Here is a 24,129-nt window from a genome sequence, read left to right on the forward strand (position 1 = left end):
TAGCTGGGCATGGTGGCGCGTGCCTGTAATCCTAGCTACTCGGGAGGCTGAGGCAGGAGAATTGCCTGAACCCAGGAGGCAGAGGTTGCAGTGAGCCGAGATCGCGCCATTGCACTCTAGCCTGGGTAACAACAGCGAAACTCCGTCTCAAAAAAAAAACTCTTAGTCTGGCCAGGCGTGGTGGTCCGCACCTGTAGTCCCAGCTACTCGGGAGGCTGAGGCAGGGAGAATTGCTTGAACCCAGAAGGCGGAGGTTGCGGTGAGCCGAGATCATGCCATTGCACTCCAGTCCGGGTAACAACAGCAAAACTCCATCAAAAAAAAAAAAGACGTTTATAAAGAAGTATATAGGCCGGGCCTGATGCCTGTAATCCTAGCACTTTGGGAGGCCATGGTGGAAGGATCAGTTGAGCTCAGGAGTTTGAGACCAGCCTGGGCAACATGGTAAGACCCTGTCTCTCTTTTTTTTCTTTTGAAATGAAGTTTCACTCTTGTTACCCAGACTGGAGTGTAATGGCATGATCTCAGCTTACTGCAACTTCCATCTCCTGGGTTCAAGTGATTCTCATGCCTCAGCCTCTCAAGTAGCTGGGACTACAAGCACAGACTACCACATCCGACTAATTTTTTTTGGTGGGGGATGGAGTCTTTTTATTTATTTATTAAAGACGGGGTTTCACCATATTGGTCAGGCTGGTCTTGAACTCCCGACCTCAGGTGATCTACCCGCCTTGGCCTCCAAAGTGCTTGGATTTCAGGTGTGAGCCACCATGCCCGGCCTGGGATGGAGTCTTGCTCTGTCGCCCAGGGTGGAGTACAGTGGCACCATCTCAGATCACTGCAAGCTCTGCCTCCAAGGTTCAAGCAATTCTCTCTGCCTCAGCCTCTCCAGTAGCTGGGATTATAGGCATGTACCACCACACACAGCTAATTTTGTATTTTTAGTAGAGACGGGGTTTCAACATGTTGGTCAGGCTAGTCTGGAACTCCAGACCTCAGGTGATCTGTCTGCCTTGTCCTCCCAAAGTGCTGGGGTTGCAGGTGTGAGCCACCACACCCAGCAGACTCTTCTATACGACATAGAATTCAGTTTGGTTGTGTAATACAACAGGTAAATATTTTCTTTCAGTGGATGTTTATTTTGTTTATTTTAGAAACAAGAGTCTCTGTTGCCCAGCGGAGTGCAGTGGCTCAATCAGCTCACGAGATCCTCCCACCTCAGCCTCCTAAGCATCTTAGCTAATCAGTGGGTGATTTTGTCTCATTTACATTTCATCCTATGTCAGCTCTCTGTGCATATTTCTTCAAACATTTAGAAAGACTGTTTTTGCAGGTGGTAACAGTTTTTTTATGAAAGGTATGGAAAAGAATTTATTTAGCTTTGTGAGGGTTTACTTCACAATACACATCCCCTTGGCACAGGAGGGCCCCATTAAAGTTTCATAAACTGCTTAATAAAGTAAATACTTACAGTGATTTTATGAGGCTTTCAGACATTAAGTTTGAGAAAGTTAATGGTTATCAGGATTTGCATACAAGATCACAAAACAGTAAAATGAACCAAACAACAAGACTTCTTACACCCTCCAAAACAATAAATTGCAACTTCTAGTGAAATCTTTATTCCTATGCTATATTCATTTTTGTCTCTTAACTATTTTCCATTTTGTGCTCTTTTTCTTTAGAATATTTTGCATGATCTCTTTTTTAAAAAATTTTATTTTTCTTTTTAAAAACGGGGTTTCACCATGTTGGTCAGGCTGGTTTTGAACTCCCAACCTCAGGTGATCCACCCACCTTGGCCTTCAAAGTGCTTGGATTACAGGTGTGAGCCACCACACCTAGCTGATCTCTTCTGTCTTAATAGTAGTCACCCTTTTTTTTTTTTTTTTTTTTCTTGTGAGATGGAGTTTTGCTGTTGTTACCCAGACTGGAGTGCAATGGCACGATCTCGGCTCACCACAACCTCCGCCTTCTGGGTTCAAGCAATTCTCCTGCCTCAGCCTCCCGAGTAGCTGGGACTACAGGCGCACACCACCATGCCCAGCTAATTTTTGTATTTTGAGTAGAGATGGGGTTTCATCTTGTTGACCAGGATGGTCTCGATCTCTTGACCTCGTGATCCACCCATCTCGGCCTCCCAAAGTGCTGGGATTATAGGCGTGAGCCACCGCATCCGGTCAATAGTCACCTATTTTAGCTTGACTATATTTTTATCATTCAGAATAGGATATACTTATTAAGCCAGTTATACTCCAATAAACTTATGAATGAAAAAAAAATTAGAGAACAAAGAATTAAGAACAAGTAATGGAGTCATCAATTCACTAATCCTTAATTTCAGGAGAATCATGTCCCTAAAACAGCAATTCTGACTGATAAATTTTTCCATGTCTAAACAGAAATATAAATTTTTCCATGTCTAAACAGAAAGAAAAGTGAAATTATGGGAATCCTATGAGAGTTTATTAGACATTGTGTGCTTTTAATAGTTCAACACTGGTAATATTTGATAATCAAGAGTAAATTAATAGGCTAACATTTAAAAGTGTATACTTTAATAAGTATAAAGTGTATAAACAATTAGGTAAGCTGTGGAGAAGCTGACCAAGATACATAAATTCAAAGATACAAGTGTCCATCTAAATTTTTTTTTTTTTGAGACTGAGTTTCGCTGTTGTTACCCAGACTGGAGTGCAATGGCATGATCTCGGCTCACAGCAACCTCCACCTCCTGGGTTCAAGCAATTCTCCTACCTCAGCCTCCCGAGTAGCACACCACCATGCCCAGCTAATTTTTGTATTTTTAGTAGAGATGGGTTTTCACCTTGTTGACCAGGATGGTCTCGATCTATTGACCTCGTGATCCACCTGCTTCAGCCTCCCAAAGTGCTGGGATTATAGGCGTGAGACACCGCGCCCGGCCCCATCTAAATTTTCTTTTCTTTTCTTTTTGAGATGGAGTTTCGCTCTTGTTATCCAGGCTGGAGTGCAATGGCGTGATCTCGGCTCACCGCAACCTCCGCCTCCTGGGTTCAGGCAATTCTCCTGCCTCAGCCTCCTGAGTAGCTGGGATTACAGGCACGCACCACCATGCCCAGCTAATTTTTTGTATGTTTAGTAGAGAAGGGGTTTAACCATGTTGACCAGGATGGTCTCGATCTCTTGACCTCGTGATCCACCCGCCTCGGCCTTCCAAAGTGCTGGGATTACAGGCGTGAGCCACTGCGCCCGGCCTTTATTTTGGACTTTTCAAATACAGAACTATAAAAAAATTGACTTGTGGCCAGGCACTGTGGCTCATGCTGTAATCCCAGCACTTTGGGAGGCCGAAACAGGTGGATGGCTTGAGCCCAGGAGTTCAAGACTAGCCTGGGCAACATGGTAAAACTCCATCTCTGCAAAAAATACAAAAAAGTAAGGTGGGCATGGTGGCGGACACCTGTAGTCCCAACTACTTGGGAGGCTGAGGTTACAATGAGCCAAGATTGTGCCACTGCTCTCCAGCCTGGGTGACAGAGTGAGTTCCTGTCTCAAAGAAAAAAAAAATAGGGGCCAGGCATGGTGGCTCACATCTATAATCCCAGCACTTTGGGAGGCCAAGGCGGGTGGATCACAAGGTTAAGAGAACAAGACCATCCTGGCCAACACGGGTTGACTTGTGGCCAACCCATGTTGTGGTTCAACACGGGTTGAACCTCCGTTTTCTGGGTTCAGGCAATTCTCCTGCCTCAGCCTCCTGAGTAGCTGGGACTACAGGCACACACCATCGTGTCCAGCTAATTTTTGTATTTTTTTTAGTACAGACGGGGTTTCACCATGTTGACCAGGATGGTCTCGATCTCTTGACCTTGTGATCCACCCGCCTCTGCCCCTCAAAGTGCTGGGATTATAGGCGTGAGCCACCGCGCCCGGCCCAAATGTAATTTTCATATCTGCTCAGGAGGTGTCCACCTTTAGTGCTGAGCTTGGGTATAAAATGATATTGCATAACAGTAATGTAAATCAGAGATTCTTAATCTCAGAAACTGAAACATGGGGATGTCTGTCTGGGTGAGGCTTTTTTTTTTTTGAGACAGAGTTCCGCTCTTGTTACCCAGGCTGGAGTGCAATGGCTCGATCTGGGCTCACCGCAACCTCCGCCTCCTGGGTTCAGGCAATTCTCCTACCTCAGCTTCCTGAGTAGCTGGGATTACAGGCACGTGCCACCATACCCAGCTAATTTTTTGTATTTTTAGTAGAGACGGGGTTTGACCATGTTGACCAGGATGGTCTCGATCTCTTGACCTTGTGATCCACCCGCCTCGGCCTCCCAAAGTGCTGGGATTACAGGTGTGAGCCACTGCGCCCGGCCTGTGCATTTTTTAAAAAGCTTCCTAGGTTTATAATCTGCAAGCAAGGCTTAAAACTACTCATATGTATGAGCAAATGAGAGGAATTGGTTACGTTAGTCTCTAAGAGTTAAACTGATAAATTCTACATACAATGGTTAAGGTAAGGTCAGATTATTGTCTTCTTCTTCTTCTTTTTTTTTGAGATGGAGTTTTGTTCTGCTGCCCAGGCTGCAGTGCAGTGGTGGCATGATCTCAGGTCAATGCAACCTCCGCCTCCCAGGTTCAAGTGATTCTCCAGCCTCAGCCTCCTGAGTAGCTAGGATTACAGGTGCCTGCCACCATGTCCAGCTAATTTTTCTGTATTTTTATAGAGGGAGGGTTTAACTGTGTTGACCAGGCTGGTGGTCTCAAACTCCTGACTTGAAGTGATCTGCATGCCTCGGCCTCGCAAAGTGCTGGGATTACAGGCATGAGCCACTGCACCCAGCCAAGGTCAGATCTTTGAAAATAGCCCATCCTAAAGGATATTGAAGAAACCAGTGGCTGAAAACATGAAATGATTTTGTTGCATCAAGATGATCAGGGCACAATCTTGGGAAGCTGGAGGTCACATTCGGAAAATCTACAAAAGTAGTCATGGATGGAACCAGCCTTATTGTAATTCTAATCACCATACCAGAGCACCAAATTACTCTGATATAAATATGATGTAATTTTACTGTGCTAGAAATAAAATGACCTGTGGGAACTTTAGTAAAAAGAAAAATAAGAACAAATCAGGGAACATTTGAGGTGGCAATCCATACACAGAAAGTTTAAACCAAGGAAAAACTTATTAGGATACCTGAATACAAGGAATATAATTCTGTATACCAGCTAACCAGGAGAATAATCGTCTCTAATCTCCCTCTCTCTGCATCTTGAGGTGAGATGCCAGCCTAAGACTGAACAAATGTCAAGAAGCCCAAGTAATTTACTAGACCTAAGCAAGAAGACTGCCTTCTTTGGACATCTCGTGTTCTTCTGTATCTTGCTTCATAGTCTGCTTTCAGCTAAAAGTAATAAATCAGAGTGAAATGGAAAAACCTTTTGACCAAACACAGCAGATGCTGACATTAGTACTGCATGATTGGTTTGCTAGGGCTGTTATAATAAAATAGCACAGACTGGATTACTTAAACAGCAAATGCTTATTTCCTCTCAGTGGTGGAGACTGGAAGTCCAAGATCGAGGTGCCAGCAGGGTTGGTGTCTTCTGAGGATTCTCTCTTTGGCTTGCAGATGCTCACACTCTTGCTGTGTCTTCACATGGTCAGCCCTGTGCATCCTTGGTGTCCTTGTGTGTGTTTAAATACTTTTTTTTTTCCTGAGACCAGAGTCTCCCTCTGTCACCCAGGCTGGAGCACAGTGGCGTGATCTTGGCTCCCTGCAACCTCGGTCTCCTGCCTCAGCCTCCCAAGTAGCTGGGACTACAGGCGCCCACCGTCACGCCCGGCTAATTTTTTTGTATTTTCAGTAGAGATAGGGTTTCACCATGTTGGCCAGGATGGTCTTGATCTCCTGACCTTGTGATCCCCCTTGGCCTCCCAAAGTGCTGGGATTACAAACGTGAGCCACTGTGCCTGACCTGTCCTCTTATCTTTTTTTTTTTCTTGTGAAACGAGGTCTTATTCTGTCACCCAGGCTGGAGTGCAGCGGCCTGATCATAGATCACTGCAACCTCAAACTCCTAGGCTCAAGCAATCCTCCCACCTCAGCCTCCCCGAGTAGCTGGGACTACAGGTGCATGCCACCACATCTGGCTAATTTTTTTTTTTTAATTTTTTTTTGTTGAGTTAGGGTCTTCCTATGTTGCCCAGGCTGGTCTTGAACTCCTGGACACAAGGGATCCTCCTGCCTTGGCCTCCCAAAGTGCTGGGATTACAGGCATGAGCCACCTTGCCTGCCCAAATTTCCTCATAAGACATCATCAGTTAGATTTAATTAAGGCTCCTAAGGTCCTCATTTCAACTTAATTTCCTCTCAAAAGGTTTTATCTCCAAATAGACTCCCATTCTGAAGTATTATAGGTTATGGCTTCAACATATGAATTTGGTGGGGACACAATTCAGCCTATAACAGGCACCTCACCCCTCAGCTGTCAGAAAATAAGAACAGATGCTCATGCTCCCTCTGGTTTCCGTACAAAAGCATTCTCCAGTAGTCTCTGGCACATAGAATAATGTTCACTAAACACTCATTTTGTGAATGAATAAATAAATGAATGTGTCAATTGATTGTATCATAAGTGTAATATCATTCCTTGTACAAAAGTTATGTTGTGGAAATTCGAGCTGAGAAGAACAGAGAGACCAAGAGACACAAGAAAATCACTTTATTGGAGCTCTGGCTGATGGTGGCCTGACTGCACGTAATGGCCGCCAGCCCTCAAAAAAGAGAACATACTGCTTTTCTACAATTTGAGGCAGGAAAACAAGGCAGGAAACAGGTTTCAGACAAAGACAGTTAATCAAGTTTTACAATCTTGGGATTCGAGGTTATTTGACTTTATAACCTTGCAGCTGAGATAGGAGGTTGTAAGGTTGAGGAGGCTACCCAAGGAAGCCAGAAAAACAGGAATTGCAGAAGAATGAGTGGGCTGCAGACCTAAAGATATGCTCTGGTGCTCTTATCTAACTAGAGAGGGAGGTTGTGATAGGTGCACTTTACCTCTGCTTTTTCTAAATACAGGTTTTGTGACTAGCCTGGAATGTGGACTGTGAGATAAGTTTGCAGCTGCAGTTAGTTGAGCTAAGGTGGAAGGGATTACTTGTTTTTGCTTACTATAATTTTTCTTTTCTTTCTTTCTTTTTTTTTTTTTTGAGATGGAGTCTAGCTCTGTCGCACAGGCTGGAGTGCAGTGGTGTGGTCTCTGCTCACTGCAGCCTCTGCCTCCTGGGTTCAAGCAGTTCTGCCTCAGCCTCCTGAGTAGCTGGGACTACAGGGGCCCGCCACTACCCACCCCCCACTGCCCCCATCGGCTAAGTTTTTTGTATTTTTAGTAGAGACGGGGTTTCACCTTCTTGGCCAGGATGGTCTTGATCTCCTGACCTCATGATCTGCCTGCCTTGGCCTCCCAAAGTGCTGGGATTACAGGGGTGAGCCACCATGCCCGGCCTACTATGATTTTTCTTAATAACCTAGTCCTAATGTTAACTATTACGTATTCTATTTTAATTCTGTCTTTATTTTCCTCCTCACTTACACATAAATTTAAACATTAAGTTAGCTTTCTGCAAAGGTGGATGCCAACCCAAACACATTTTCATGGAGAATATTTATTTCTTCATCTTGCAGATTGAATTCCGAGGTACATGACAGTGAACGTCATTCCAGCCCCATTCTTCTGAAGAACGGAAATTTATTACCACACAGCATTCATCAAGGTTATTGGGTTCATCTGAGTGCCAGAATCTGCAAGGTCGATAAAGGACAGTGGTGTTTCAAAACAGCGTTTTGGAAAAGATTAGAGACTGGGAGAGGGCTAGGGCTAAACAGTGTGAAAGTCAAGGTCACATACACCCAAACCACCTTCCTATTTCTGCTGCCACAGTTTTAATGGGAGAGAATCCCGTCAATTCCAGGCAGACTACAGTGAGAGACACCTGCGACCACAGGCATTCTAATGGGAGACACTTCCAGCAAACCCCAGTCAGTCTAATGATTATTTTGTAAAACCTCAGGTTCAGGCAGTTACCTCTCCACCTGTGTCTCTGGTATTGCCCCTGAAAACTGTTCCCACACGACCTAGTACTCTGTCATCTTAAGCAACTCAGAATACATTGAAAATCCTCTGGGCAGATATCCTGGAGGATTCCTTTAGTTTGACCATCACTAAGTTCAGTTGCCATGGAACTTGCAGTGTCACAGGGTTAAATGATCCAAAGATTGTTTGCCCTAGTCCCAAGTATTAATCAGGTTCTATTCACTGCTTTTGGAGTCCAAACTAGGCAAATCCCTGGATCTGCTACTTAGACTCTGTTATTTAGTGCAAGCAATTTAATTTCCCTGATTCTCAGTTCTTCCATCTAAAAAAATGGGAACTAGAACAATGTTCCTACATATTTGACATAGTTGATATGAATATCAAAAGTGGGAATCTTTACTAAAGTGCTTTAACATTTGTAAAGAACTACATAAATAAGTAATTATGGCTGGGTGCAGTGGCTCACACCTGTAATCCCAGCACTTTGGAAGGCCAAGGCAGTGGATCACTTGAGGTCAGGAGTTCGAGACCAACCTGGCCAACATAGTGAAACCCTATCTCTACTAAAATTACAAAAATTAGCTGGACATGGTGGCACATGCCTGTAATCCCAGCTACTCAGGAGGCTGAGGCAGGAGAATCACTTGAACCTGGGAGGCAGAGGTTGCAGTGGGCCGAGATCGTACTACTGCACTCCAGCCTGGGTGATGGAGTGAGACTCTGGTCTCAAAAAAAAAAAAAAAGGGCCGGGAACGGTGGCTCATGCCTATAATCCTAGCACTTTGGGAGGCCGAGGTGGGTGGATCACCTGAGGTCAGGAGTTCAAGACCAGCCTGGCCATCATGGTGAAACCCCATTTTTATTTAAAAAAAAGAAAAAAAGCATGATCCTTGTTGTCAAATAGACCTAGGATTAAAAAAAAAAGTGTGGGTTTTACTGTTTGCTTAATAGCTGACGAGACACCTTAAAGCTCCTACGTGATCAAGACCTGGGATCCTTTACCTCATTCTATATTCACATGACATTTTTATCATATGGTGTCTGATCAACCAACTGCCAATGTTGCTGACCCTCTGGATCTTACAGCCCCAGAAAATAAGCAGAATCTCTTTCCAGTTTCTGGATGATGAAATACTGAGGGAAGAAAATGGAAGACTCATAGCTGACAGAGCAGCAGCACTATCTTCTCAGAGAAACACCGCCACTTTAAGTCCAGCTCCCTTTCTGGCCTCATGCATTTCAAGAAAATCACTTCTCTTCTAAGTAAAAACAGAAAGAGCAAACAGTAAAACACAGATAAGACAGCTCAGGTGGCCGGGCGTGGTGGTTCATGCCTGTAATCTCAGCACTTTGGGAGGTCGAGGTGGGTGGATCACCTGAGGTCAGGAGTTCAAGACCATCCTGGTCAAAATGTTGAAATCCCATCTCTATAAACAACAACAGCAACAACAAAAGACAGCTAAGGCACAAAGGGAGGTGGGGGGAAAGTCTCTTGGGTAACTGCTAAACTTTAACCTCATACAATGAATTCCAGTAAAACAGTGGACCTTTCCCCACACCCGGCCAGGAAAGTGGGCCTCAGTAAAAGGGTGGGCCTTTCTCCTCAGGTGCACTGAGATAGGAAAGCTAAGAGCGGACTCGGGGGATATGCCTGCAGCTGCAGAAAGATGCATGGGAACAGACACAACTCTCCCTCCCAGATAAGCACAACAGAGACGCAGAAGCAGTCCAAGCCTCTAATAAACTCTCCCACCCTGAATCCTTAAAAACGCTTAGTCTGGGGCCGGAGGCGGTGGCTCACGCCTGTAATCCCAGCACTTTGGGAGGCCGAGGGGGTGGATCACGAGGTCAAGAGATCGAGACCATCCTGGTCAACATGGTGAAACCCCATCTCTACTAAAAATACAAAAAATTACCGGGCACGGTGGCACATGCCTGTAATCCCAGCTACTCGGGAGGCTGAGGCAGGAGAATTGCAGGAGCCCAGGAGGCGGAGGTTGCGGTGAGCTGAGATCACGCCATTGCACTCCTGGGTAACAACAGCGAAACTCTGTCTCAAAAAAAAACTCTTAGTCTGGCCAGGCATGGTGGTTCATGCCTGTAATCCCAGCACTTTGGGAGGCAGAGGCAGGCAGATCATGAGGTCAAGAGTTGGAGACTATTCTGGCCAACACGGTGAAACCCCATCTCTACTAAAAATACAAAAAAATTAGCCGGGCGTGGTGGCACCCGCCTGTGGTCCCAGCTACTCGGGAGGGTGAGGCAGAAGAATCAATTGAACCTAGAAGGTGGAGGTTGCATTGAGCCGAAATTGTGCCACTCCACTCCAGCCTGGTGACAGAGCAAGACTCTGTCTCCAAAAAAAACCCCTCTTTTTAAAAATTTTTATTTATTTATTTTTTGAGACAGAGTTTCGCTCTTGTTACCTGGGCTGGAGTACAATGGTGCGATCTCGGTTCACCGCAACCTCCGCCTCCTGGGTTCAAGCAATTCTCCTACCTCAGCCTCCCGAGTAGCTGGGACTACAGGCGCACACCACCATGCCCAGCTAATTTTTGTATTTTTAGTAGAGGCGAGGTTTCACCATGTTGACCAGGATGGTCTCGATCTCTTGACCTCGTGATCCACCCGCCTCAGCCTCCCAAAGTGCTGGGATTACAGGCGTGAGCCACCATGCCTGGCCAAAAACCTCTTAGTCTGTAAGAGAATGTGCCCCTGACCTAACTTGGCCAGAGTCTCCTCTCAAGTTTATTTTCTCTAAAATTTTAGACTTGCAAGCCACCTTTCATTTTCTTTTCTTTTTTAAAGACGGGGTTTCATCATGTTGGTCAGGCTGGTCTTGAACTCCCAACCTCAGGTGATCTGCCCGCCTTGGCCTCCAAAGTACTTGGATTACAGGCGTGAGCCACCATGCCTGGCCTGCTCTTTAATTCTTAAACTAGCCTTTAGGGGACTCAAATTGAACTGAGTTCTCATGGCCATAGGGAGAAAAGAAGAAAAGAAGACCCAGGAGTAGCCACAAAGGACCCCTCCCCAGGAGCAGAGGGCTCTGGCTGAGCAGTGCTGGATCAAAGACATCACTTGTGAGAATGAGGTTTGGCACGTACAGGAGCATGCCCTAGCCATGGCCATCATAAATCCTCATAACACTTGCTTTCCTATTTCTTTTTTTTTTTTTTTTTTTTTTGAGACAGAGTTTCACTCTTGTTGTCCAGGCTGGAATGCAATGGTGTGATCTTGGCTTACCACAGCCTCTGTCTCCTGGGTTCAAGTGATTCTCCTGCCTCAGCCTCCCGAGTAGCTGGGATTACAGGCATGCGCTGCCATGCCCGGCTAACTTTGTATTTTTTAGTAGAGATGGGGCTTCTCTCCATGTTGGTCAGGCTGGTCTCGAACTCCCAACCTCAGGTGATCCACCTGCTTTGGCTTCCCAAAGTGTTGAGATTACAGGCATGAGCCACGGTGCCTGGCCTCGCTTTCCCAAGTGACAGTCTTCTTCAAGGCTCTGCATGTAGTGAGGAAATTTATCCTTCACTTCTAATATATTCTTTTCGTAAAGGGAGTTGAATTAGTGTATCTTTAGGTTTCTCTTTGCTCCCCTGCCTTTTTTTTTTTTTTTTTTTTGAGACAAGTTCTTACTGTCACCCAGGCTGGGGTGCAACCTTTCAGACTCCAGCGATCCTCCTACCTCAGCCTCCTGTAGCTGGGTTTACAGGCATGCACCACCATGCTCAGTTTATTTTTGTAGAGATGGGGTTTTGGCCATGTTGCCCAGGCTGGTCTCGAACTCCTGGGCTAAAGCCACCCTGCTGTGTTGGCCGCCCAAAGTGCTGGGATTACAGGCATGATCCACCACATCCAGCCGGGAAAGGGTATTTTTATTTTTCTTATTTTTTTTTTACTTTAAAAAAATAATTTTTTTTTTGAGACAGGGTTTCACCATGTTGGCCAGGATGCTCTTGATCTCCTGACCTCAGCCTCCCAAAGTGCTGAGATTACAGGTGTGAGCCACCACGCCTGGCTATTTTTATTTTTTGGGATGAAGTTTCACTCTTGTTGCCCAGGTTGGAGTGCAATGGCATGACCTCGGCTCACTTCAACCTCTGCCTCCCTGGCTCGAATGATTCTCCTGCCTCAGCCTCCCGAGTAGCTGGGATTACAGGCATGGGCCACCATACCCAGCTAAATTTGTATTTTTAGTAGAGACGGGGTTTCTCCATGTTAGTAAGGTTGATCTCAAGCTCCCAACCTCAGGTAATCCACCTGCCTCAGCCTCCCAAAGTGCTGGGATTTACAGGCATTAGCCACTGTGCCTGGCCTGTAGCGTCTTCTAGGCTGACTGACAACACCATGGACACTATGGTAATCTCTGTGACCTGCAAGGACACTTCAGATGAGTTCCTGGAAAGTCTGAAGTAACTGGAAGACCATGAAAAGGGGAAGAATGATCTACCCTTGTGGTGCTAATTAACTTGAGATATTCTTCTGTTGTTCCTTATTCCTGCTTCACCTGACAAGGCAGCTGGACTCTGTAACCGCACATTGACCTTGGTCAACGTCATGATCATGACTCCAGACCTCATGACCCCTCCCAGATTGCAAGACCTGCCCTAAACTGTAACTTCCGTAACTTTCCACTGCTTAGCCCAAACCTATAAAACCAACTCCTATCCCACAGCCCTCCAATGACCCTCTTTTCCAACTCAGCCCGCCTACACCAGGATGAATAAACAGCCACCTTGCTCACACAAAGCCTGTTTGTAGGGTCTCTTCTTTCAGAGCGCGCATTTTTTTTTAAACAGGGTAGGAATACCTCACCAAGAGAAAATCCTGACAATGTATAAAGCTGTATATAGATTGCTTATGAAGTTGTCTATTATTTTGCTTACAATACATGAGAGAAAGTAGAAAAAAAATCATTCCAATAAGTTTTATTTTGCCTCTGACCATGACTCTAGAATTGATTTTTTTAAATGTATTGAGATAAAATTTAGAAAGCACAAAGTTAGCCATTTCAGGAAGGACAATTTGGTGGTATGTAGGACATTTACAAAGTTGTGCAACTACCACATCTATCTAGTTTTAACATATTTCTATCACTTCAAAATAAAACTCCGTATCCATTAAGGAGTTTCTCCCTCTTGTCCCCTCCCCTTAGCCTCTGACAATCACCAATCTGTATTCTGTTTCTGAATTTACCTTATCCAGACATGTCATATAAATGGAATTATAATATGTGACCCAGAGCGCGCGTTTTAACATGGCCAGCCCTTTTGTATTTTCAGGATGCTGAGGTTTAAATTTATCTAAAAGCTTTGTGTTGTGGTGGCTTATGCCTGTAATCCCAGCATTTTGGAAGGCTAAGGTGGGAGGATAGCTGAGGCCAGAAGTTTGAGACCAGCCTGGGCAATATAGTGAGACGCCCAGCTCTACAAAAAAATAATTAAAAAAAAAAAAACACTTTGGGCTGGGCATGGTGGCTCATGCCTATAATCCCAGCACTTCGGGAGGCCAAGGCAGGTGGATCACGAGGTCAAGGGATCGAGACCATCCTGGTCAACATGGTGAAACCCCGTCTCTACTAAAAATACAAAAAATTAGCTGGGCATGGTGGCACATGCCTGTAATCCCAGCTACTCAGGAGGCGGAAGCAGGAGAATTGCCTGAACCCAGGAGGCGGAGGTTGCGGTGAGCCAAGGTTGTACTCCAGCCTGGGTGACAAGGTGAGACGCTATGTCTAAAAAACACAAACCCACCATCTGCCCAAAAATAGAAAATGACTTTGCATTTACACTCCAAATGCTTCAGGTCATTTTTTTTTTGGTAGACAGAGTCTTACTCTGTGGCACAGGCTGGAGTACAGTGGCAAGATCTTGGCTCACTGCAACCCGTACCTCCCCAGGCAGGCAGATCATGAGGTCAGGCATTCGAGACCAGCCTGGCCAACACAGTGAAACCACATCTCTATTAAAAATACAAAAATTAGCTGGGCATGGCGGCGGTTGCCTGTAATCCCAGCTACTCAGGAGGCTGAAGCAGGAGAATCGCTTGAATCCAAAAGGTAGAGGTTCGAGATGTGAGCCAAGATGGTGCCACCACACACTGCACTCCAGCCTGGACAACAGAGCAAGCCTCCATCTCAAAAGAAAAGCAAAACTAAATAAAATTTAAAAAATAAATAAGGCTGGTTATGGTGGCTCACGCCTGTAATCCCAGCACTTTGGGAGGCCGAGGCGGGCAAATGACCTGAGGTCAGGAGTTCAAGACCAGCCAGACCAACATGAAGAAACCCCATCTCTATTGAAAATACAAAATTTTCCTGACATTGCTCCCCCCACCAAAACAATAAATAAATAAAAATACAAAATTAGCCAGGTGTGGTGGCACATACCTATATTCCCAACTCCTCTGGAGGCTGAGGCAGGAAAATCACTTGAACCTGGGAGGCAGAGGCTGCAGTGAGCTGACATCACGCCACCACACTCCAGCCTGGACTACAAGAGGGAAACTCCATCTCAAATGAAAGAAAGAAAGAAGAGCTGGGCACAGTGGCTCACGCCTATAATCCCAGCACTTTGGGAGGCCGAGATGGGTGGATAACGAGGTCAAGAGATCTAGACCCTCCTGGTCAACATGGTGAAACCCCATCTCTACTAAAAATACAAAAAATTAGCTGGGAAAGTGGCATGTGCCTGTAATCCTAGCTACTCAGGAGGCTGAGGCAGGAGAATTGCCTGAACCCAGGAGGCGGAGGTTGGGGTGAGTCGAGATCGCGCCATTACACTCCAGCCTGGGTAACAAGAGCGAAACTCCATCCAAAAAAAAAAGAAAGAAGGCTGAGGCAGGAGAATCGCTTGAACCCGGGAAGTGGAGGATGCAGTAAGCTGAGATTGCGCCACTGCATTCCAGCTTGAGCAACAGAGCAAGACTCTGTCTAAAAGTAAAAGAAAAAAAAAACTGAGAATACAGAGTTCCCATATACTACACACCCAGTTTCCCCTCTTAGTAAGATATTAGTGTGGTACAGTTATCAGAATTAGTGAACAAATATGTATAAGCTATTTTCATTTTTTTTGTTGTTCGTTTGTTTGAGGCGGAGTTTCGCTCGTTACCCAGGCTGGAGTGTAATGGCGCGATCTCGGCTCACCGCAACCTCCGCCTCCTGGATTCAGGCGATTCTCCTGCCTCAGCCTCCTGAGTAGCTGGGATTACAGGCACGAACCACCATGCCCAGCTCATTTTTTGTATTTTTAGTAGAGACGGGTTTCACCATGTTGACCAGAATGGTCTGGATCTCTTGACCTCGTGATCCACCCGCCTCGGCCTCCCAAAGTGCTGGGATTACAGGCGTGAGTCACTGTGCCCAGTGATATTTATTTATTTTTTTGAGTCAGAGTCTGCCTCTGTTGCCCAGGTTGGAGTGCAGTGATGCAATCTCGGCTCACTGAAACCTCTGCCTCCCAGGTTCAAGCAATTCTCCTGCATCAGCCTCCTGAGTAGCTGGGACTATAGAGGCATGTCACCACGCCTGGCCAATTTTTGTATTTTTGGTAGAGATGAGGTTTTACCACTTTGGCCAGGCTGGTCTCAAACGCCTGACCTCAGGCGATCCGCTGGCCTTGGCCTCCCAAAGTGCTGGATTACAAGTGTGAGCCACCACACCCCGCTATTTTTATTGTTTTGAGATGGAGTCTTGTCTGGCTTTGTCACCCAGGCTGGAGTGCAGTGGTGCAATCTCGGCTGACTGCAGCCTCCACTTCCTGAGTTCAAGTGATTCTCATGCCTCAGTCTCCCAGATAGCTGGAATTACAGGCATGAGCCACTGCCCAGCTAATTTTTGTACTTTTAGTAGAGACAGGGTTTTGCTATGTTGGTGAGACTGGTCTCAAACTCCTGGGCTCAAGTGATCCACTCATCTCGGCCTCCCAAAATACTGGGATCACAGGCGTTAGTCACTGAGCCCTACCTAAAATTTTGAAATTAGTTTTGAATAAACTAAACGCCTGATTGAATCAAGGTAAAATCTACTTTAACTCCAACTACAAAGCAAAAGTAAATTGTCAGCTGGTTGCAGTGGTTCACACCTGTAATTCCAGCACTTTGGGAGGTGGAGGCAGGCAGATCACCTGTAGTCAGGAGTTTGAGACCAGCCTGGCCAACATGGTGAAACCCCATCTCTACTAAAAATACAAAAAAATAAGCCAGGTGTGGTGGTATGTGCCTGTAGTGCCATCTGCTCAGGGAGGCTAAGGTGGGAGAACCACTTGAATCTGGGAGGTGAAGGTTGCAGTGAACCAAGATCAAGCCATTGCGCCACTGCACTCCAGCCTGGGTGAAGGAGCAAGACTCCATCTCAAAAAAAAAAAAAAAAAAAGTAAACTGTCTCTGGAAAAAAGAAAGATTGGCCAAGCGCGGTGGCTCACACCTGTAATCCCAGCACTTTATGAGGCAGAGGCCGGTGGATCACCTGAGGTCAGGAGTTCAAGACCAGCCGGCCTACACGGTGAAACCTGGTCTCTAATAAAAATACAAAAATTGGCCTGGCGTAGTGGCTCACACCTGTAATCCAAGCACTTTGGAGGCCAAGGCAGCTGGATCACCTGAGGTCGAGAGTTCAAGACCAGCCTGACCAACATGGTGAAACCCCGTCTTTAAAAAAAAAAAAAAAAAAAAAAAAAAGTTAAGTTGGGCACGGTGGCTCACACCTAGCACTTTGGAAGGCTGAGGTGGGCAGATCATGAGGTCAGAGGTTCGAGGCTAGCCTGAACCAACATAGTGAAACCCGCTCTCTATAAAAAAATAAAAATAAAATAAATAAAAAAATTAGCTGAGCATGTGCTCGCTTCAGCAGCACATACAGTAGAATTGGAACAATATAGAGAAGATTAGCATGGCCCCTGCGCAAGGATGACATGCAAATTCGTGAAGCGTTCCATATTTTTTTTGTTGTTTTGTAAAAATCAAATAAAAATAAATTTAAATTTAAAGTAAAAATAGAAAATTAGCTGGGCATGGTGGTGGACACCTGTAATCCCAGCTACTTGGGAGGCTAAGGCAGGAGAATCGCTTGAACCAAGGAGGCAGAGGTTGCAATGAGCCAAGATCGCATCATTGCACTCCAGCCTGGGTGACAAGAGGGAAACTCTATATTATAAAAGCAGGGCGGGGGGGAATTATCCAGAACCTCATTTTTACAATTGTAGACACAGATCTGTCTGATTTTTTTTTTTTTTAATAAGATGGGGTTTCACCATGATGGCCAGGCTGATCTTGATCTCCTGACCTCAGGTGATCCAACCACCTCGGCCTCCCAAAGTGCTAGGATTACTGGCATGAGCCACAGCACCCAGCCCAATCTCTCTGATTTTTAAAAATAAAGTTGGCCGGGCATGGTGGTTCACGCCTGTAATCCAAGCACTTTGAAGACTAAGGCGGGCGGATCACCTGAGGTTGTGAGTTCAAGACCAGTCTGACCAACATGGTGAAACCCCATCTTTAAAAACAATAAATAAATTAAAAAATAAATAAAGTTAAGGCTGGGTGTGGCGGCTCATGCCTACAATCACTGCACTTTAGGAGGCTGAAGTGGGTGGATCACCTGAGGTCAGCAGTTTGAAAGCAGCCTGGCCAACATGATGAAACTCGGTCTCTTCTAAAAATACAAAAAATTAGTTGAGCGTGGTGGCAAGGACCTGCAATCTCAGCTACTCAGGAGGCTGAGGGAGGAGAATCACTGGAACCTGGGAGGCAGAGGTTGCAGTCAGCCAAGATCCTGCCACCGTACTGCAGCCTAGGCAACAAGAACAAAACACTGTCTCAAAAATAAATAAAAAAAGAAATAATAATAAAGTTAAGACTGGGCACAGTGGCTCACCCCTGTAATCCCAGCACTTTGGGAGACTGAGAAAGGAAGATTGCTTGAGGCTAGGAGTTTGAAACCAGCCAGGGTGACAGAACAAGATCTCATCTTTACAAAAATTTAGATGGGCGTGGTGCTGTGCACCTGTAGTCCTAGCTACTCAGAAAGCTGAGGTGAGAAGATTGCTTAAGACCTAGACCTGGGAGGCTGCAGTAAACTATGATTGCACCATGGCACTCCAGCCTGAGGGACAGAGCAAGATCATTTCTGTAAAAATAAATAAATAAACAAATATAAGCTTCTTTTTTTTGAGAGAGGGTCTTTCTCTGTCACCCAGGCTGGAGTGCAGTGTCACGATCTTGGCTCACTGCAACCTCCGCCACCTGGGTTCAAGTGATTCTCCTGCCTCAGCCTCCTGAGTAGCTGGGATTACAGACACATACCACCATCCTCGGCTAACTTTTGTATTTTAGTAGAGACAGGCTTTCACCATATTGGTCAGGCTGGCCTTGAACTGCTGACCTCATGATCCACCCGTCTCTGCCTCCCAAAGTGTTGGGATTACAGGCATGACCCACGGCACCCAGCCATAATCTTAATTTTTTAGTAGGTTTTTAGATTTAAAAATTTACAGGGCTGGGCATGGAGGCTCTCGCCTATAATCCCAGCACTTTGGGAGGCCGAGGCAGGCAGATCACTTGAGGTCAGGAGTTTGAGACCAGCCTGGCCAACACAGTGAAACCCTCTCTCTACTAAAAAATACAAAATAATTAGCCAGGCATGGTGACAGACACCTGTAGTCCCAGTTACTTAGAAGGCTGAGGCAGGAGAATCGCTTGAACCCGGGAAGTGGAGGATGCAGTCAGCTGAGATTGCGCCACTGCATTCCAGCCTGAGCAACAGAGCAAGACTCTGTCTAAAAGTAAAAGAAAAAAAAAATTGAGAATACAGAGTTCCCATATACTACACACCCAGTTTCCCATTAGTAAGATATTAGTATGGTACAGTTATCAGAATTAATGAACAAATATGTATAAGCTATTTTTATTTTTTTTAAAGAGATGGGTTTCACCATGTTGGCCAGGCTGGTCTTGAACTCCTGACCTCATGATCCACCCATCTTGGCCTCCCAAAGTGCTGGGATTACAGGCGTGAGCCACTGCGCCAGGTGCTATTTATTTTCTAAGGTGGAGTTTCACTCTTATTGCCCAGGCTGGAGTGCAATGACAGGTTTTCAGGTCATTGCCACCTTGTCCTCCTGGTTCAAGCAATTCTCCTGCCTCAGCCTCCTGAAGAGCTGGTATTACAGGTGCCTGACACCATGCCTGGCTAATTTTTTGTATTTTTGGTAGAGACAGGGTTTCACTATGTTGGCTAGGCTGGCCTGGAACTCCTGACCTCATAATCTTCCTGTTTTGGCCTCCCAAAGTGCTGAGATTACAGGCATGAGCCACCATGTCCAGCCCGATAAATCATTGTTTACTAAAGTCTATACTTAATTCAGAATTGCTTAGTTTTTACTTCACTTAGGCTCAAGTGATCCTCCTACCTCAGCCTCTGGAACTACAGACGCAAGCCCCTGTATGGGTTTTCCACCCAAAACCCATAACCCAATTACCTAATTTATCCTGAGAAAAAAAAAACCAGACCGGGCACAGTGGCTCACGCCTGTAATCCCAGCACTTTGGGAGGCCGAGGTGGGCGGATCATGAGGTCAAGAGATCGAGACCATCCTGGCCAACGTGGTGAAACCCCGTCTCTACTAAAAATACAAAAAAAATAGCTGGGCGTGGTGGCCCCAGCCTGTAGTCCCAACTACTGGGGAGGCTGAGGCAGGAGAACTGCTTGAACCCGGGAGGCGGAGGTTGCAGTGAGCAGAGGTAGCGCCACTGCACTCCAACCTGGTGCCTGGTGACGGAGTGAGACTGTTTCAAAAAAAAAAAAGGCTGGGCGCGGTGGCTCACCCCTATAATCCCAGAATTTTGGGAGGCCGAGGTGGGTGGATCACGAGGTCAAGAGATTTCATCCTGGTCAACAAGGTGAAATCCCATCTCTACTAAAAATACAAAAATTAGCTGGGCATGGTGGCACGCACCTGTAGTCCCAGCTACTTGGGAGGCTGAGGCAGGAGAATTGCTTGAACCCAGGAGGCGGAGGTTGCGGTGAGCCGAGATCGTGCCATTGCACTCCAGTCTGGGTAACAACAGCGAAACTCCGTCTAAAAAAAAAAGCCGGGCATGGTGGCTCACGCCTGTAATCCTAGCACTTTGGGAGGCAAGGTGGATGGATCACCTGAGGCCAGGAGTTCAAAACCAGCCTGGCCATCATGGTGAAACCCCATCTTAAAAAAAGAAAAAAAAAAGGCTGGGCGTGGTGGGTCAAGCCTGTAATCCCAGCACTTTGGGAAGCCGAAGCGGGTGGATCATGAGGTCAAGAGAGCGAGACCATCCTGGTCAACATGGTGAAACCCTGTCTCTACTAAAAATACAAAAAATTAGCTGGGCATGGTGGCATGTGCCTGTAATCCCAGCTACTCGTGAGGCTGAGGCAGGAGAATTGCCTGAACCCAGGAGGCAGAGGTTGCGGTGAGCCGAGATTGTGCCATTGCACTCTGGCCTGGGTAACAAGAGCGAAACTCCGGCTCAAAAAAAAAGAGAGAGAGAGAAAAATCAAATCCCAGTAGAGGCACATTCTACAAAGTACGTGGCCAGTAATTTATTTTTATTTATTTATTTATTTATTTATTTATTTATTTAAAGACGTGGTTTCACCATGTTGGTCAGGCTGGTCTTGAACTCCGGACCTCAGGTGATCTGCCTGCCTTGGCCTCCAAAGTGCTTGGATTACAGGCGTAAACCACCACACCCGGCCTTTTTTTTTTTTTTTCTTTTTTTTTTTTTATAGGGGCTTCTTCTGTTGCCAGACTGGGGTGCAGTGGCATGAACTGCTCACTGCAGCCTTGACCTCCCAGGTTCCAGAGATCCTCCTAATTAAGTGAGACTACAGGCACCTACCAATACGCTTAGCTAATTTTTTAACTTTTCGTAGAGATGGAGTCTTGCCGTGTTGTCCAGGCTAGCATACCTACATCAAGTTCATCAAAAAGAGAGTCTGAGAAACCGTCAGTCCAGAGAAATTCAAGGAGATCTGATGACTAAATATAATATGGTATCCCAGCTAAATCCTGGGACAGAAACTTAACCCAAGGTGGGCAAATCACTTGAGTCCAGGAGTTCAAGACCAGCCTTGGCAATATAGCAATACCTTATTTCTAAAAAAAAATACAACAATTAGCCGGGTGGAGGTCATCTGTTGTCCCAGCTTCTCAGGAGGCTGAGGTGGGAGGACCACTTGAGTCCAGGAGGTTAAGGCTGCAATGAAACAACATTGTGCCACTACACTCAAGCCTGGATGACAGAGCAAGACCCTGTCTCTCACACACACATGCAGACATTTTCCAATTTCCCAATGCTTTCCCAAGCATAAAAATGTCTTGCTTTTTAATTAATTATTACTTTTTAATGAGTAATTGCAGCAAAAGACTCTCATATACTGCTTTATCAGTGTCAAACGTGTATCTATGACAATAAAAATTAAATGAAGCATTAGATATCAGACATATTTAAAAACTTTTTTCTTATTTTTCCTTTAAATCTTTATGTCTTGGCAAACACAAGTTCTACAGCAATTTATCCTCATTACATTCTGAGACAGTAGGCTCTGAAGCTTTTTTTTTTTTTGAGACGGAGTTTCGCTCTTGTTACCCAGGTCTGGAGTGCAAATGCGGTGATCTCGGCTCACTGCAACCTCCGCCTCCTGGGTTCAGGCAATTCTCCCACCTCAGCCTCCTGAGTAGCTGGCATTACAGGCACGCGCCACCATGCTCAGCTAATTTTTTGTATTTTTAGTAGAGATGGGGTTTCACCATGTCGACCAGGATGGTCTCGATCTCTTGACCTCGTGATCCACCCGCCTCGGCCTCCCAAAGTGCTGGGATTACAGGCTTGAGCCACCGCGCCCGGCCAGCTTTTTTTTTTTTAAGTATAAATCCTTTTAATAAAGCATATTAATGACAACTTTCTGTTTAAATAAAAATAGTGGTTTTTTAAATTTGTTTTTTTTTTTTTAATAATATATTGCTAAAAAATCATGTAAAAGGCTGGGCGTGGTGGTTTATGCCTGTAATCCCAGCACTTTGGGAGGCCCAGGCAGGTGGATCACGAGGTCAGGAGTTTGAGACCAGCCTGGCCAACATGGTGAAACCCCGTCTCAACTAAAAATACAAAAATTAGCTAGGCGTGGTAGCTCGTGCCTGTAGTCTCAGCTACTCAGGAGGCTGAAGCAGGAGAACCACCTGAACCTGGGAGGCGGAGGTTGCAGTGAGCTGAAATCGCGCCACTGCACTCCAGCTTGGCGAGAGAGCAAGACTCTGTCTCAAAAAGAAGAAACAAAAAAAGCATGCAAGAGCATTTTGTTATAATTACTAGGAAAGATTTCAGATGACTGTTCCCTCTGCAGAAATGCTATGCACAGATGGAAAATGACCACAGGTTGATACAATAATAAATCTCAAGTAAGTAGTGGAGCCATCACGTGCCACAGTTTCTTCATTTTGATGGTGTCCTTCTGTGTGTACCAAATCTTTTTCTTTTTCTCTCTTTTTTTTTTTTTTTTTGAGACAGAGTTTCGGTCTTGTTGCCCAGGCTGGAGTGCAATGGCAAGATGTCAGCTCACTGTAACCTCCACCTCCCAGGTTCAAGCAATTCTCCTGCCTCAGCCTCCCAAGTAGCTGGGATTACAGGCATGCACCACCATGCCGGACTAATTTTTTTTTATTTTTGAATAGAGACGGGGTTTATTCCTGTTGGTCAGGCTGTTCTCAAACCCCGACCTCAGGTAATCCACCTGCCTTAGCCTCCCAAAGTGCTGGGATTAGAGGCATGAGCCACCACACCTGGACACCAAATCATTTTCAATACGTTGTTCAAAATCAACTGGCTCTTTAGACTTGCTCTTTTCAATCTTGAAGGTCCGTACAAAGTAACTTTGGATTACAAACCTTTCAATCCTTACATGTTTGTGGAAACAGATAATGAACTCCTGGGGAAACATTCCTGCAGTGGTCCAAAACATTTCTGGATTCCCATAAGTGATATCTTCAGGTGGGTATTTTTCATCACTTCGGACCCATCAGAGCTCAGACAGAGATCAGTTTTTCTCAACTTAAAAGTGTTTAACCTCTGCCAGCTCTGAACCCTCGGCCCTCTGGTTGCCTGCCTGGGCCAGGCCCCGCCTATCTCTGAAGCTCTTGATATTTCTCTGAAATTTCCCCACCATCGTGCTTGGGGAGAGACTTGTTTTTTTTGTTTTGTTTTGTTTTTGAGGCCAAGTCTCGATCTTGTTGCCCAGGCTGGAGTTCAGTGGTTCGATCTCAGCTCACTGCAAACCTCTGCCTCCAGGTTCGAGCGACTCTCCTGCCTTAGCCTCCCAAGTAGCTGGAATTACAGGTGCCTACCAGCATGCCTTGCTAATTTTTTTGTAATTTTAGTAGAGACGGGGTTTCACCATGTTGGCTGGGCTGGTCTCTAACTCTTGACCTCAGGTGATCCACTCACCTCAGCCTCCCAAAGTGCTGGGATTACAGGTGTGAGCCACTGTGCCTGGCTTTTTTCTTTTTTCTTTTTTTGAGACAGAGTCTCCCTCTGTTGCCAGGCTGCAGTGCAGCAACACCATCTTGGCTCACTGCAACCTCTGCCTCCCAGGTTCAAGTGATTCTCTTGCCTCAGCCTCCCAAGTAGCTGGGATCACAGGCATGCACAGAGCAGGGTCTTGCTCTGTCATCCAGGCAGGAGTGCAGTGGCATGACCACAGCTCACTGTAGCCTCAAATTCCTAGGGTGAGGCAATCCTTCCACCTAAGCCTCCTGAGTATCTAGGACTACAGGTATAAGCCACCATGCCCAGCTGATTTTTAAATTGTTTGGAAAGATGGGGTCTTGCTAAGTCGCCCAGACTGGTCTCAAACTCCTGGACTCAAGCAATCCTCCTGCCTCAGCCTCACAAAGCTCTGGAATTACAGATGTGAGCCAACACCCCTGGCCGAGCCTAATATTTCAGGAAAGTTAGAAGTAGTAAGTAGTATGGTCGTTGAAAACCAACTGGACTCTCCTGCAGTCTTGCAGGAAGCACTCCA

At 45.8% G+C, this 24,129-nt stretch overlaps 1 protein-coding gene, 1 non-coding gene and 1 pseudogene across 3 annotated transcripts; 1 reads left to right on the top strand and 2 right to left on the bottom strand.

Annotated features, from left to right (window-relative positions):
• Positions 1-7,620: 7,620 nt before the first annotated feature.
• Positions 7,621-12,640, bottom strand: LOC118144477 (C-type lectin domain family 4 member C-like; annotated as a pseudogene).
• Positions 12,641-16,913: 4,273 nt separating this feature from the next.
• LOC118144560 (U6 spliceosomal RNA) lies at positions 16,914-17,020 on the top strand. Its single transcript, XR_004729328.2, has one exon. It is a non-coding gene; the product is annotated as a U6 spliceosomal RNA (small nuclear RNA).
• Positions 17,021-22,432: 5,412 nt separating this feature from the next.
• LOC108590098 (intraflagellar transport protein 25 homolog) lies at positions 22,433-23,092 on the bottom strand. 2 transcript variants are annotated; one of them, XM_078337893.1, is made up of 2 exons: positions 22,917-23,092; positions 22,433-22,590 (listed from the first exon to the last, which is right to left on the bottom strand). In XM_078337893.1, the coding sequence occupies exons 1-2, from the start codon at positions 23,068-23,070 to the stop codon at positions 22,433-22,435; spliced, it is 312 nt and encodes a 103-aa protein (XP_078194019.1). In that variant the 5' UTR covers positions 23,071-23,092. The 2 variants fall into 2 exon arrangements, with proteins under 2 accessions (XP_078194019.1, XP_078194020.1); XM_078337894.1 differs by having other exon boundaries at positions 22,433-22,594; positions 22,975-23,049.
• Positions 23,093-24,129: the final 1,037 nt, after the last annotated feature.

The sequence above is a fragment of the Callithrix jacchus genome, chromosome 9, assembly GCF_049354715.1.
Source record: "Callithrix jacchus isolate 240 chromosome 9, calJac240_pri, whole genome shotgun sequence".
Lineage (NCBI taxonomy): Eukaryota > Metazoa > Chordata > Mammalia > Primates > Cebidae > Callithrix > Callithrix jacchus.